At 49.4% G+C, this 15,172-nt stretch overlaps 5 protein-coding genes across 5 annotated transcripts; all 5 read left to right on the top strand.

Moving 5' to 3' along the window:
- Positions 1 to 1,560: 1,560 nt before the first annotated feature.
- Positions 1,561 to 2,762, top strand: GUITHDRAFT_120334 (hypothetical protein; the record flags this gene model as incomplete). Its single annotated transcript, XM_005820404.1, has 6 exons — positions 1,561 to 2,127; positions 2,185 to 2,288; positions 2,343 to 2,435; positions 2,489 to 2,580; positions 2,630 to 2,663; positions 2,711 to 2,762. 6 exons carry the CDS (start codon positions 1,561 to 1,563, stop codon positions 2,760 to 2,762), a joined length of 942 nt encoding a protein of 313 aa, XP_005820461.1.
- A 337-nt stretch (positions 2,763 to 3,099) lies between these two features.
- GUITHDRAFT_156028 (hypothetical protein) lies at positions 3,100 to 3,619 on the top strand. Its single transcript, XM_005820403.1, has 2 exons — positions 3,100 to 3,121; positions 3,169 to 3,619. The coding sequence occupies exon 2, from the start codon at positions 3,190 to 3,192 to the stop codon at positions 3,439 to 3,441; it is 252 nt and encodes an 83-aa protein (XP_005820460.1). The 5' UTR covers positions 3,100 to 3,121; positions 3,169 to 3,189; the 3' UTR covers positions 3,442 to 3,619.
- A 690-nt stretch (positions 3,620 to 4,309) lies between these two features.
- On the top strand, positions 4,310 to 6,064 carry GUITHDRAFT_160284 (hypothetical protein; the record flags this gene model as incomplete). Its single annotated transcript, XM_005820402.1, has 9 exons — positions 4,310 to 5,029; positions 5,080 to 5,133; positions 5,182 to 5,282; positions 5,331 to 5,435; positions 5,484 to 5,600; positions 5,647 to 5,713; positions 5,763 to 5,845; positions 5,895 to 5,974; positions 6,021 to 6,064. The coding sequence occupies exons 1-9, from the start codon at positions 4,322 to 4,324 to the stop codon at positions 6,062 to 6,064; spliced, it is 1,359 nt and encodes a 452-aa protein (XP_005820459.1). The 5' UTR covers positions 4,310 to 4,321.
- A 6,037-nt stretch (positions 6,065 to 12,101) lies between these two features.
- On the top strand, positions 12,102 to 13,070 carry GUITHDRAFT_156027 (hypothetical protein; the record flags this gene model as incomplete). The annotated part of the gene is made up of 3 exons (XM_005820401.1): positions 12,102 to 12,375; positions 12,462 to 12,596; positions 12,676 to 13,070. Coding segments are annotated over exons 1-3 (661 nt in total), but the record flags the coding sequence as incomplete, so codon positions are not given.
- Positions 13,071 to 14,001: 931 nt separating this feature from the next.
- On the top strand, positions 14,002 to 14,247 carry GUITHDRAFT_61376 (hypothetical protein; the record flags this gene model as incomplete). Its single annotated transcript, XM_005820400.1, has 1 exon — positions 14,002 to 14,247. A coding segment is annotated over one exon (246 nt), but the record flags the coding sequence as incomplete, so codon positions are not given.
- Positions 14,248 to 15,172: the final 925 nt, after the last annotated feature.

Genomic DNA, 15,172 nt, shown 5'->3' with positions numbered 1-15,172 from the left:
GCTGTGGCATGCATAACTGGAGCTACTTCTGGATCGGCGAACAAGGTACAACTGCACAACAATCTTCGAATGCCTTGAAACGGATGTTCCATCTCGCGGCAGCAATCTCTGGTCACAAGTTCTTTACGGTTCAAAATTTATCTTTTGGTCTTCAAATGCCGGCGGGCACGCCGTCTCTCGGGAGTCTCTCTCTCTCTGTTATCTGAACTCCGAAGTTCTCTCCTCAGACTCTCTTATCTTATCCTCCTTCTCTCGTTATTGCATCAGCTCGCCAGGCATCTCCCTTATCTCTGCACTGCACATCCGAGTAATAGCCCTGCATGAAAATCTTCTTCAGAATGGACAATCCTTGAATGGTTATTGCCCACTCAGCATGACTGTGAACTTGACGTTGTATCATCGTATCTTGACTTGGATCTGCTGACATTCTTGTTGTGTGACTTTCTGACGTCCGATTTAACGTACTATTTCAGAAACTCGGGGGGAGGATGGAACGTATGCCAGCCGTGCCAGTCAGATAGCGCCGAGTTAACAAAAACTCTCCTGTAAACCAAGACGACCGTTACGTGGCAGGCGGCAATGTAGTACGTGTGACGAAGAGGAGGCCTTCCTAGCCGTCTTGCTAAGGTCCCCTCATGTCTGGATGCTTGGGTTTCACATCCTAGCATACCGTGGCAGTCTATCTCTCATGTGCTCCTCAATTCTGGTTTCGTGTGCCGCGATTGATTAATTAAACTCGGTCTTGAGCAAAAACTGTCTTGTTGAGATTAAGGTCGATGTGATATCTGCGTGACTTTGGACTAGTACAAGAGGCCGCGGTGCTGAAACTCCTGAGGGCGCCGGGCCCGGTTCAAGTTGCGGCAGGCCGTAGTCACGTTGAGTCTGGTTGCATTCATGCGGATGAGGGCTCACTATATTTCATGACAGTCCTTGTACCTTGTACCGTTGACTGGACTGGACCCATCACATGGGGTTCCCTGAGTTGAAATAGGATGTTGTGGGGTCCCCTGTATTGCCTCAATAGGGTACTCTTTTAGCGTTATTGACTCGTGAGGGGGTAGGGTGGGATGAGGTATAACGGCTGATTTCAAATGATTGGCTCAGTTGTGGATTGAAACGGGGTAGGGTACTTAGAAAACGGGTCATTTCTATAGATTGTGTACCTGCAGTGTACCGGTGGGTATTCAAGCTTATGGAGCAAGGGTCAAGTGACAGCGAGATCCTCTGACGGAGTGGTGGTACGGTGGTGGGAAGCGGGGTATGTTGGAAGGGGTGGGGTGGCTGCATGTTCATTCCGAGATAGGTAGTCATCAAGATAGCTTTGTATCCTTTCCCAGTATTATTTGAAAATACCAAATCTTTGTTTCCAATTGTTGCTCCACGAAATGTTTTTTACATACTGCTGTAATAGTTTCTTTGAAGCTGTGTGATTGGACAACGCACAACAATCAAATTCAGCAAACTATTTGAAATTGCTATCACAAATTATCGGAAATCTGCACCCCCTTCCCCTTTCTCTGTCCTTGGGGGTGGCCGACGCGGCAGGAACGGAGGCGCACAATGCCGCTTCCCCTTAGTGCCCAGCAGACTGGAGACGTTCAGACTATCTACTACCCTGGCATGCCAGTCCAGCAGTTCGATCCCTCCATCTACTCCACTCAGATTCCTTTTGGTCTTTCTGCAACAGACATGGGAGTGCAGCAGCAGTTCGCATTTTTGCCAGGCGCTGTGCAGGTTCAGCCATCGCAGGTCGGCGTCAGCGCCGCCGTCCCGACGCAAACGGTGCCCATGCAGTACATCTCCTATGATCTTGGTGCAAATCAAGCTGTTATGAATGCGGGTATGGGATTTTCTGGCCTGAGTATGCCACCAGCTATGCCTGGTTCATTCAACTCAGATCTTGGAGTAAGAGCCAACCCGGAAGAGAAGCTTCGTGAAGCCATGAGGACCATACAGGATCTCTCAGACAAACTCCAAGAAAAAACCTCTTTTGCCAACAACGCGAAGAATGTTGTGATGCAGCTCAACAGACAGCTCAGCAAGTACAGGGGCGAGTGCACGAAGCTCGATGCGGCTTGCCAGCAGTACAAGAAAGAGCTCGATTCCAACCTCACTCGTCAGAACATGGTGTAGATCATATTGTATTTCGTCTTCTGTTTGAGTTCTGATTTGAGGCGAAAATAGGTTGATGAGCTCGGCAAAGCTTACACTGAGGTCAACGAGAAATGTGCGAAGTTGGAGATGAGCTGCCAATTGTACGAACGTCAAAATCAGGAGTTGAAAGAGAGGTGAACTGTAACTTCTTAATTGACTTTTCATCGAAAATTTATGAATCTGCACAGAATCCGCTTGTTTGAGGGGCAGGATAAAGTCATTTCTTCACTCGGAGAACAAGTTGATGAATATCGCAACAAATGCGCTCAGCTTGAGGACAGGTTGCTACTCTCTATAGGAGCTGGGTTGTAGCAATCTCACAAAACTTACACAGTTGTATGCGATTCCAAGTGGAGAGCGAGGAGAGCCAGGTCCTCAAACAAGTTATCGCGGATGGCAAGGCTCAAATCGATATGCTTGTCGAACGTAACGACATTTCATTTCCTAGATTACCTTCTCTGAAAATTGTTGTCAGGTATCCGTACCCTCGAGATGGAGAATCAAAGAAGGTATCCTGTTTCATATGTATCTGCTCTAGCTGAAATTTATGTTTCAGCGCAATTCAGTTGGAACGTGCTATGCAAACGCAAAAGATTCCTTTGAACTGAAGGCGTTCTCACAATTGCAGTCATGGATTCTTCCGACAGAAGCAGCGCCTTTCGACGAGTTAGCATCTATCGACTTAATTCATTTACCATTCACATGGATTTCTTGCTTTACAATAAATCAGTGTTTTTTTCAGGGGTCCAGATAGTACACTTCACTGAATCAAGTAACTTGATGCAAGTTGTTGCACAACATTTAGTAGCCGTAATACGGGAGGCTAGTTCCGTAGCTTGCAGGAGAAATTCCATCACCAACAGGGGTGCTGCCACCGCTGAAGTAGCCAGCGGAATAACCAGTGCCGGCTCCTCCACCGTAGCGGGTGTCGATGGGAACGGAGGTCGTGTACGAAGGATTGTCCAACCTGAATGATCAGATTAAAAATCTTAAACGACTACATCTGAAGCTTACGGAGCATGGAAGGAGTCGACGATGGACCAGGCGCCCGAAGCTGTAAAATACGCCAATCAAACCAAAGCCATCATACCACAGAGGGATACCAGGGGTTCCGTCCAAGGTGGTGTCGTCCATCCTAGTGAAGGAGGAAGAGAGAGCCCTACAAGTTCAAATCAATGCCACGAGATGACCATGATTTTCATGGTAGATTTGTCAAATTCACACCAGGAAAGGACTGAACTGCAGATTATCACGAGACATCTAGAATTATTTTTTGCAAACAAATAATGAATGTTGCAACATACACAGAGATTATGTATAATCTATAAGGTTTAATCAAAAGTAGACACATTTGAAGCAGGGGTGCAAAACATTTAGAGCCACAACATCAATGCTGTTTGGTGCAAAGAATCCAGAAACAAAATGAAGTAGTCATCGCCAAGGCAAGCAACAATACCACAGTAAAATCTTTGTTAAATTCCAACCGAATACAAGCAAACGCATAAAGAAGATGGAATGAGGCAAGATCAGCAGGGTAGAAAAGGAGATCGGGGCACAAAACGTCGTCCAATTCAAATGGATCATTCCAGATGAATTGTTCAAGGTGACGCACGCACGAAGAACAGTAGAGGGACGAATCAAATCAGAAGAGATTCGACATGGATATTGGAGGGTCTGTACACCAACAGGACTCGTTTAACTGCATTTCTTACTTCAAGGGAACAAGGGCGAAGATCATGGTCGCGGCGCTTGGGGAATGTCTCTTCGCGTAACCCCACCTTTTTATTCACTGTCCTCTCTGATAGTATAAAGAGGGGTGGTGAGCATTCAAGGAGCAGGGTAGGGGTTCCGTCTCTGGCGCAATACAATTGGTACGAGCGGTAGTGGATCAAATCAGGAGTTTGGTGGGGGTAGTCCCTGAGCATCCAGCATCCACCCCCACCCTAGTATGGTAGCAATGATACCCCACCTGTTGTTTAGTGTTCGATTGCTGGGGGAAGGGGGCGGTCTCACGGGGAGCTGCAATGCCACAGAGGGCAGTAGTGATTTTCAGTACTTATATTTTACTCACTAAAGTTAAGTTATCCAATGGTCAAAGAAATTAGGGGATCTCCCGGTCTCCCGGCCCGGAGGCCGCACTCACAAGGCCCTCGCAGTGGTTGCTGTGATGGTGCGGGGGATGCCTGGAGCTTGCTCTGCGCGAGGAATATGGCGACAAGGAAACCAAGCACTTCGTCAATGTGTTCTTCCATTTGACTCTGTTTCTTCGACTCCCCTTTCTGCTCGATCTCCCTCGTTGTCCAGAATGTTCAATGTCACACCAGATTTCAACACAGATGTCAACGTACATCAACATAGAATTGAGTTGAGGAAGGTCAGGGAGAAAAAAATCGAAGAAATCAGAGGCAGAACTTCAGCATCTCTAATACCAGATAGTATGAGGCATGTTGAAGAGGATGAAGATCACAAAACAACTGCAAGAAATCTCAAGGAACTTGGTCAGCAGCGGCTAACAATGGAGGAACGAAAGAATAGAAGGCGGGCCCTCGACAACCTCGGCGTTCCTTCTTTCGATAAGTTCCTCGCTGATAGAAATGTTTCTCTTAAGAAATCGGAAGTTGAAATATTGCAGCTGAACATTGGTTTGTACTGCAACCAGGCATGCAATCATTGCCATGTAGAGAGCTCTCCCAAAAGGAAAGAAATGATGTCGAAGGAAGTTGCAAAAAGATGCATTGAACTGTTGGACAAATCGCCTTCTATCAAGACAATTGATCTTACTGGAGGTGCTCCTGAGCTTAACGATCAGTTCAGATTCTTGGTCTCGGAAGCAAGCGCTCGAAACAAAGAGATTATTGACCGATGCAATCTCACGGTTTGCAAATGAGAGAATATCTACCAGGTTCATTTGTAAACTATAAGCAGGTATTGACAGAACCAGGTCAGGAAGACCTTGTAGATTTCTTAGTCAAGCACAAAGTGAGTGTCACTGTCGCAAATCAATTAGAATCACTCATACGTCAATAGGTTCGAGTCATTGCTTCACTTCCCTGTTACAGCCTCAAGAATGTGGACACTCAGCGTGGGAGTGGAGTGTTTGAGAAGAGCATTCATGGCCTAATGAAATTGTTTGTTTTTCCTTTGTGATGCTGTACTCGATGCTTATTCTTGTGCAGGAACCAGGCTGGCTACGGTGCAGAAGGTAGCGGCCTTGTGTTGGATCTCATCTACAACCCGCTTGGAGGTTTTCTCCCACCAGAACAGAAAGCCCTTGAAGAAAAGTCTGTCTTTTTGTCGAAATTTGAGTGTCTGAACGGTCAATGAGCTAGATACAAAACGGAGCTTTCTACCCATTTTGGGATCGTGTTCAACTCCTTGTTCACACTTTCGAATATGCCCATCAAGAGATTTGCTGACTTTCTGTATCGACGGGGAGAACTTCAAGAGTGAGCATTCCATTATCTCTGTACCTTCTCTTTGATCTGCCATCAGGTATATGGACCTCCTGGTCCGCAACTTCAACCTCGCAACCGTGGATGGGTTGATGTGCACGAATCTTGTGATGTTTGCTTGAAGTGCAGCTAGCGCGAAGAGTAACTCCAAAGTAGGTGTCCGTCGGGTATGACGGGAAGATGTATGATTGTGACTTCAATCAGCAATTGGCGTTGGGGATGAAAGTCAACAAGTTGAGGTTGAGTCTGTCCTCCTTTTAGTGGCCTTTATCTCATTTTTCGCTTTAGCTCGCCAACGGTTTTCGATGTTCAAAGCTTGGAAGAGCTCAGAGGACTTGCTGTGGTAGCTGACAGCCATTGCTTCGGATGTGAGTCTTTCTTCTGTGTCCGATAGATTGTGATGGTTTCCAACAGGTACAGCTGGAAATGGATCATCGTGCCAAGGCGCGACTGCATAACTATTCATCCGGGATGATGACCCCGTCTACCAAGTCACTTTCAATCAGTGATGATGGCTCGTCACGGCAACATGTTGCGATGTTTGACAACTTAGTAAAAGTCGTGGTTCTCTCTTGTTTCTATTGCGGAAGGAATTTGATGGAATGGGTGGGTAGAGGATTATTAGCTAAACGACACAAAACATAAAATTTCAAAATTCTAAGTTTTCCGTCGAAATTATGGATCATTGAAGACCCACGCGCCAATATAAAAGAGACAAGTAGCACAATAGAATATTCATAGCAGCATTGATATCACGAGACTTGATACGGTTTTGAATACAATTGGTGGATCTGCACTATTTCAAACACCGCACCACTGAGACTTCGTCAGCCATTATACCATTCTTTTTGATTTGTTTTCGTTCCAAATCATACAATTCTTGATGGCTTTGATTGCAATATTTTGTTGTTCTGAATTCGTCAACTTCCTTCACCTCGAAGAATTCTGACATTGCCTTTTGATCCATTTTACAGGCACTGATTTCTCTCCATGTCCAGTACAACCGAATGATGCATCACCGTATGCAATCAATGGACTTTGATTTGAACGATCACCTTTCATCTTCATGAAGAACTTATCAATCGCCTTGTGTTTGTGGATGTAATTCTCCATCTTCAGGCTTGCAAACTTGTTTTGACAATTATGTTCGAACAGGATCTCGCTATTTGCTTTTTCCACCCTTTTGAATATTGCAACAGACAAGACTGATCCATGATGTGAAACAAATCAATGATGTCTACGCGAATAGATTGTTTGCGTATTTTGAAAATAGGTGCAATGGTATATCGATCAGATATACCATGAATCTCCAAAATGCTTTCATCCAATTCTTTTGTTCAGAGTTTCTCTTGATTTTGTCAGGGTTCCATGCCAAGTTGTAATGATTGTCCCATCCAATGATCTCATTTTGCTCCCTTATGAAATCCACGACATCCTGTCTTTCGAGAACACGAGTTTTTGGTGGAAAACTCCATCCATTCACAATATTCCGTATATCCTGTATCTCCTTTTCTGAAGAAATTCCGTTGAGCTTTCCCCATTCCTTGATGTATTTAGTCTGTTTCGGTCCAATTGCATAGAACATGTAGTTTTGAAAGTTTGTTGCATACTGATCAGCAGAATAGTACAGCACTCGAACATCCCCTTCTTTCCTGCGTTGTATGGGTTGATACTTGTTCCCTCTTTCTCGCCAAAACTCATCTAAAACATCCAACTGAATTGCGTTACCTCTGCGTTTTTCACCCATCAAAAAACAGGTCCGATTGTATGTTTGATCAAACAGTCTTGTGATGTAAGTATCATCACCTTGACTTGAATGTTTCTCAAAACACCATAACAACAGATCGATTGAAGATCAAACTACTTCGATGGCTTATTTTGCTTATGTGTTTCACCCAATCGTCAATCACATCGAGCATTTTTTGTTGTTGGAGATGTTTTTTCCAACATATCCTGACCGTCGTATGTGAATCAGAACAAGAGGTTTTTATGCTTCTTTCTTTTCCTTTTTTCCATATTTGATCAGGAAGAACGCGGGAGGGAGGGAGGGCGGGAAACAGGGAGGGAAGGAGGGAGGGAAGGAGGGAGGGAGGAGGGCGGGAAACAGGGAGGGAGGGAAGGAGGGAAGGAGAGCGGGAAGGAGGGCGGGAAGGAGGGAGGAGAGCGGGAAGGAGGGCGGGAAACAGGGAGGGAGGGAGGGCGGGAAGGAGGGAGGGAAGGAGGGCGGGAAGGAGGGAGGGAAGGCAGAAAAGCGGGAAAATGAAGCACAAACTTGGTACCCACCCCTACTCTGACAGACACAGGATAAACATGGGTAGTTGGACTTCGGAAGAATTGATCTGTCACCATTGGTCACCGTGTGTCACTCAACCACACGCTTATTAATGTTATGTTCCTGCCCTCACGAGAGGAAACTCTTTTGGCTGAGGGGGACTCGGTCAGGCCAAGCGATAAGCTCTTAGGGGCGATCATGAAAGACGATGGGGGCGAAGACTTGCAGGCGAGCACATTGGAGGGCGTATCTGAAATAGATCTGTCACCTTCCTGCTTGCTTGCTGGTCCTCTTTGGCTCCCTTTGGACCCTTAGCGGTCTCTACCTTCTTGCACCAACGATGACAGTGCCGGATCCTTCGCTTCTCAAGAGCGATCGTCAAGCATACTTCGAGCAGGCAACCTGTGAGTATCACTCCATCAGGTGTTTCGCGAACCTGACCATCATGCGCCAACAGCGTATCTTCTTGAGACAGGTGAAGCTCATTGGATCTGCAAGAATACTGCGATTGTGAAAGAACTGCTGTGGCTATGGAAGTTTGCTGGGCAGCCAACTGTGAATTTTTTGCAGAGCAAGATCAAAGTTCAGGCCTCGACATGTCTCAATTGCGCCTTCCGCCTCCATCAGGCGAGAACAGCAGCAGTCCAAGATGATGAACAAAGTGAGTTTGACAATCTCGGCCTTGCCAACAAAGCGGATACCAGGAAACGGCTTGCAACATGCCTGGATGAATGGGATTGTGAGAGATTCAGTGCAATTCTCAGGCCAGCGTCTTCAGAGAATGTATTGGCTGGAAAGAACCTCGATCAAGTTCTCTGCACTCTCATCGAAATTCTTCTGAGGCCGCAAGTGCTGATCTGCGACAAGCACCTTTGGGAGGGCTTCAATCGGGTGATGCGATGCCTGATCACCAGGAAAGAGGTGGGTGGAATCGGACGCCTTCCGGGTCTTCTGATTGTCTTGTTTCTGGCACCTAGGGCCTGCAAATCTCCGGTGCTCTGAAGCTTCCAGGCGTGTACATGTTGTGTGCTCATCACGATCAAACCGTTCGAGATTGGGCGAGATCGCAGGTGCCGTGAACGAAGAGTTTCATTCGCTGACTTGCGTTTGCAGGTGAGATGCATGGGAACTTTGGACTGCATCGACGAACCTCCTGCGCTGGAATGGGTGGTCGATGAGATAGTCAACAGGACGATAAATGGTCTGAATAGACTTGACAATGATCAGAAGTTTCGGCAGCAACTGGATGAAGGACAAGATTACATCTTCAGCGATGATGAGAATGTGGTGAGGAGAAAAATCATGCCATGACTTCTGTGCTGTGAGACCAATCTGATCTTTTTTCCAGCTCTGGACAGCCGTCCTTGTTATCTTGAGGCAAATGCGACCGCAGTCCATCAAAACACAATTTTCAGAACGATTTCCTGGATTTCTTCCGACTGTGACTGTCTCTGTGGTAGAGAGGTCCAAGACAGTGTTAGCGGCGTCTCAGTGCCTGCTGCATCTCCTGAAATCTCACGGGAGTGAATTCTGGGAGAGAAGCACTTTCAGTCCTCACTTCATGAAGAGAATCCTTTGCGAGCTCGTCGAGAGATGTGTCAGCATGCCTGTGAAGAAGATCGCGCTTGAGATCCTCGAGGAAGTTGCCTGCTCGTGCTTATCCTCAGGTCACTTTGGTCAAGAGGTAAGCGAGGAGCTCTTTCTCTTCCTCAGCGGCAGCTCCATGCAGTTTGCGAATGATCCTACTATCGGGAGCATGAGCATCAAAGTGCTCGTTCAGGTGGTCAACAGGATGCTGGATGCTGGCAGCATGAGAAAGCTTCCTCTCGTCTCCGCCCATCAGTGGATTCCTCACCTGCTGGGTGCCACCTGCTCTCTCAATCTCCCGCCTTCTGTCCGTCTATCTCCAATCAAAACCATCCAAAGGCTGATGGAACTGCAAACCAACAACCTTCTCCTCATCCTACGACGTGGCTTACAGCCTGCTCGGAATTCCTTGCACTCTCCTCCCCTTTCCTCCGACTCGCCCGAATGGCTGGGAAGCATGTGGGATTGGCTGTTGCTCAGAGCAGGAGTGCGCAGCATCCCTGGTGAGATTCATGCTTCCATTCTTCGAACAGCTTCCGCTCTGCTGCTGTGGCTCGACGTCGATCAGAGACTGGACGGCGACATAGCGACAATGGCAGATTTGTCTATGAAGGAGGCGATCCTGGTTAGGTTTTCCCAGCTTTTCCTGCTCTACGCAAAGCAGCTTACGTACCATGAGGAGGTTCTCGAGCACGTGAAAAAGGAGGAGGGCGTGAAGCAGAGCTGCTTTGCTCTGAGTGTGATAGCAAACCTGAGCCTCCGAGACGTCGTCGTCCGACTCCTCATCAGCTGCTTTGCTCCTTCACCGATGGAACGACCAGATCTGAGCACTGCGATGAAGCATACTGCTGCAAGCAGCCCTGATTCCTTTGCGCGCGGTTTCTTCAAGGTGTTGGAGGAAGTAGATGGGATTGGATTGGATGGATTATTTTTCCCTCTTCTCGAGCATCTCTTTAGGATCGCAGCAGATGTCATCTCGGATATGATGCTTTTGATCCATCAGGAGCTGCGTAAGAAAATTTTGCTCCTCCTGTGGCGCCTTCTCAAGACTTTCATGATGGCGCGGTCGAGGTGCCATGTCCTACCTCTCACTACTGCTCGTCACTTCTTTGTCTGTAGGTTTCGCGGAGAAAGGTTTCAGTCTTCTCCTCAGCATGCGTACTTCGACAGAGTGACCGAAAGCTTCTTCTTCCTCTTCCACTCGAGCTGGACGTTCTTGAAAGACATGACACCCGACGATGAGGGTGATAGGGACAGCGACGACGAAGACTTCGACCCCAGAAACTGCCGCACGCTGCTGGCGGCGCACGAGGAATGGCTGGGATCTCTTGCCAAGGTAAGCGGCATGGTCCTATTGTCTTGAATGCTGATAGTTCCCTCTCTTCTCTCTCCCTCTTCCAGTGGGGTGGAGTAGCGAACCTGCAGATTAGGCGAGTTTGGTGCGCCTGCATCCTCCATGTCCTGCAGACTTTTCGACATCATGGAGAACAGCTGGAGGAGGAGGAGAAAGAGCTTTTCCGGAGGCTGGTGGAGCGGAGAAGTCTGTGGACGGACGAGCAGATCCTCTCCCTTTGTCGCGAGCTTGTTCCCCTGGGGGTCCCAGGGCTGGGAAATCTCGGGCAGAGCTCGCTGCATGCCCTGCCTGCCTCGGTACCTACCTCCTCAAGAGCTTCGAGGACCTATCAAGGACCGCAGAAGAGGGACCCGGATGTTCGAGTTGAGGGTCAGAGGACGAGCAAAGCGAAGGAGACGACGATAAAGAGGAAGAAGCCAAGGAGCGAGGAAGCGGAAAGTACGCCTCGAGGCGTGAAGGAGCAGCGTGTAGGAGGCTTGCAAGCCATTCTCGCTGACATCAGCGGCTCCAAGGCACAGCAAAGCGAGGGAGAGCAGAGCAGTTCATGCAAGCTCACGGTCGGCAACCTAGTCATGGACCTCTCGAGCAGCATGAAGGATTCAGTCGTCAGAGACGTCCTCGGCACTCGCTCGAGGAGGAGCGAGAGGTCGCCGGAGGAGCTCGAGGTCGAGTTTCTCCTACTCGTGCTGGCCTGGGACCTCCGACTTGATCGTTTTCCGCACGCGCAGAAGCACCGCGAAGTTCCCGTCAAGTTTGTAGGGCTTGACGAGTACGAAGACATGCTTACCAACTTTCTGCTGGAAGAGAGCTGGGAGCAGATCAGAGGATCGTTCGACGAGGCACGTAGTCTGTTGCTGGATGCGAGCAGGTTGAAAGTGTGCGTGTCTGCATGCGAGGAGCAGGAGAACTTCAACAGCTTTCTCGTCGGCCCCTCGACCGTTGCCAAGGAGGAGAGCATGCTAGACGAACTGTCGGAGAACGACCTCGTCCTCTTGGCCTGGGTAAGGAGGTGTGAAGATGTGCGAAGGAAGAGAACAGGAAGATTGCCAGATGACGACGAGCCCGAACATGCGATTGGAATTGTGGAGAAACAGGTAGGTACTAGTCGAGGTGTAGGAAGAGCAGTCGGAGGGGGAGGAACAGAATCGCTTTGTCGGGTCAAGATAGGAGCAAACCTTAATCCTCGGCTCAAGCGGCTCAACTCTCGTATCCTACGAGAAATTCGCGCGGGTCGTGGTGAAGGAGGAGGAGGAGGAGGAGGAGAGGAGGAGGAAGAAGGCGACCTTGTCTTAGTCCCGCTCAACCATAACCTTTCAACCGGCTTGCGGGAGTTTGTTGCTCTCCACAGCGTTCGCTCGCTACCTGCCAACATGCAGCGGCTGATCTTGGATCCTATGTCGTACCTAGAAGGAGGGGCAGTGGGAGCAGGACAGAGAGAGGCTGCTGTTCCTACCGACACTAGGGTTCGCTTCCTTTTGAAAGGTTCCCTCAACGAAGATCAGCTCATAGCAATCCGCTCCTGTCTTGATCCTCGCAGATGCTTCAATCTCATTCAGGTCTTTTTCTCAGCTCCCTTGAACTTTATGCCTCTTTCCATGCACTTCACTACTGCACCTCTTGATTTCTCCTCCTCGTTATGCAGGGACCGCCAGGAACAGGCAAGACGCGAACAATCCTTGCTCTCGTCGCTGCACTCTTCGCTCCCACAGTCCGAGCGGAGGATGCTGCGGATCTCCGTGTTCTTATCTGTGCACCATCGAATGCAGCAGTGGATGAGGTGTTCTCAACTTTCATCATCTTTCAGCATCTCCCCCACCCCCTCCTGTATTTCCCTTGTGCTCACCTGCAGCCATCAGGTTGCAGGTCGTTTGTCAGGAGGGCTGCAGCTGGAGGGGGAGGAGAGGAAGGAGCAGCAGAAGCTTTCAGTGTCGGTTGTGCGGGTGGGACCGAAGTCGCAGGTCCGCCGAGACGTGTGGGAGCAAGTGAGTCTGGAAACGCTCGTCGCCAAGCGCTTGGCGCATCTGAACAAGGAGGGCGAAGGAGGCGAGGAGGGGGAGCGAGAGAGCGCAAAGAGAAAGGGAGTAGACCTGAAGCATCTCAAGGAGGAGGTAGAGAGGATCACTGAGCAGTTGGACAAGGATATGGAAAGTTTGTCTTCAGAAGCAAAGAAAGAGTTGCAGGAGAGGAGGAACGTAATGTTGACAGCGCTCAGTGTTCGCTCCGGGTCAGAAGGAAAGATCAACTCCGAGCTCAACGCAGTCAAAGTCAAGCTTCGTACTCATATCCTAAACCACGTGCAGGAAAACCTCTTCCTCCTTTTCCTTGTCCTCACCTTCCCTCCTCCTTCCTCAGACTCTTGTTTGCGTCACTGACTAAGTAGGTGCAGGTGGTATGCACAACGCTGAGTGGAGCAGGAAGCACCGCCATGAGCAAGCTGACGCGAGGATTCGACTTTGTCATAATCGATGAAGCAGCTCAGGCGATCGAGCCCTCCACGCTCATCCCCCTCCAAGTGGGTTTCTTCTCCCTTCTCCTCCCTTTCCGCTGGTTGACTTTCGCAGTTTCAAGCGAAGAAATACATCCTCGTTGGTGACCCGAGGCAGCTTCCCGGTATCGTCCCATTCTTTTCTTTCTCCTCGATTCTTCACCCGGGCTCCTTCTCGATGCCTTGCCCTCGCTTGTCAATTTGGTTCCCGACCGATGCTGCAGCGACCGTCTTCTCAAGGAGATCCGAGGAGCTCAAGTTCACGCGCAGTCTGTTTGAGCGCCTTCAAGTTGTTCTCACCCTCCTCTTTCTCTTCCTCATCTTCTCCCTCAGCTTGCTGGCTACGACTCGCACATGCTCACCGTTCAGTACCGCATGCACCCCAAGATCCGTGCCTTCCCTTCCCGCCACTTCTACGAGAACAAACTCAAGGATTTCTTTTCTGCAGAGGAGATGGCAGCGCCATGGTAGGCGGGATGAAGAGCAAGGAGGAATGTGCAAGTATGGATAGTGATGTACATGCAGGCATGCGGACACGCGGCTTGGACCTTTGGTGTGGTATGACATCGAATCAGCTGAGATGTTTGGGGAAGGAGCGCAGAGGAACTCGCGATACAACAAGGGGGAGGCCAGAGCCTGCGCCGCCATTCTCAGACTTCTGCAGCTCAAGGCGAAGAATTCTTCCCTGAGCATCGCAGTCATGTCGCCCTACCGCCGGCAGGTCACGGAGATCCGCCGGCAGCTGCAGGAGGCTCGTCTGCTCGACCTGCAAGTCTCATCCATCGACGCCTTTCAAGGACGAGAGGTTGACGTTGCGCTTCTGAGCTGCGTGCGGTCCGGCAAGGAGAAGAACTTGGGCTTCGTCAGTGACGTTCGCCGCATGAATGTCGCGCTGACTCGAGCAAGGCGCTCGCTCATCGTCCTCGGAAACTCGTCGGTCTTGTCGCAGGTGACGTCACAGCCAAGCGCATGGGGAGGGAGGAGGGGAGATGATGTTGCTGCAGAACGAGCACTGGGCGCAATTCATCGATGCTGTAAAAGAGGAGGGACAATTCTTTTCTGTCCCTGAAGACGCAGAGAAATTCTTCCGCACAGCTTCAGCAGCGGAAGCATGAAGAGCCTGCTTGCTGCCTCCCAGCAGCGCCCCGGCTGAATGGCAGTATCCATTGTCCGTCGGTTCCCAATCTGGAATCTTCCAGCAGGGGAAGGGCTGGTATGCTGCGGCAGGAGTCGGATCCTCGGATCATGAGGCTCGTATGCCTCCATTGCCGCTGGATGGCTTCGGCGTCTTCCTGCTTCCTCCTAGGATTCTGCCTGTTTTGTAAGTTCTGCAGCCAATCGCGGTCGAGGTCTCGGAGAATACTTCTGCGACTGACAGCCGGCACCTTGTCTTGCTTCACAGGTTGTAGCCCATAAGATTCCGGAGGAAACGGAGGCTCGTGCGGAGGCAAGTCCTCCATCTTCTTTAAGCTGAAGGGCTTCGCTTTCATCTTGCAAACATTCTGCTTCAGCTCCTCCACCAGCCCCTGCGCATGTGCCCGCACAAGCCTTCCCTTAGAGAGAATGGTGTTCGTGCTTTCCTGACTGGAGAACGAGACGTGAACATCAGCAGGGATGTGATTTCTTTGATTGGTCTGGATGAGGCAAGTTGGCTGGTGGATGATCTCAACTATGTCACATGAGATGTGTCCCAGACTTGAATTATCCAACTCACATTCGATCGCGTCCTGTTTCTGAGAAGGATATTGTAATGTACAACGTAGATTTTCTTTGTCTGTCCAATACATGTAGCTTGCATTGATGTTATCGTAGGAGGAAAAGAGTTCTTCTTGCTGTCCTTTTGTAACGATCACGATCGCCTGAGAGTT

The sequence above is a fragment of the Guillardia theta genome, assembly GCF_000315625.1.
Source record: "Guillardia theta CCMP2712 unplaced genomic scaffold GUITHscaffold_178, whole genome shotgun sequence".
Classification (NCBI taxonomy): domain Eukaryota; class Cryptophyceae; order Pyrenomonadales; family Geminigeraceae; genus Guillardia; species Guillardia theta.
This window is presented reverse-complemented; position numbering and strand designations above follow the sequence as displayed.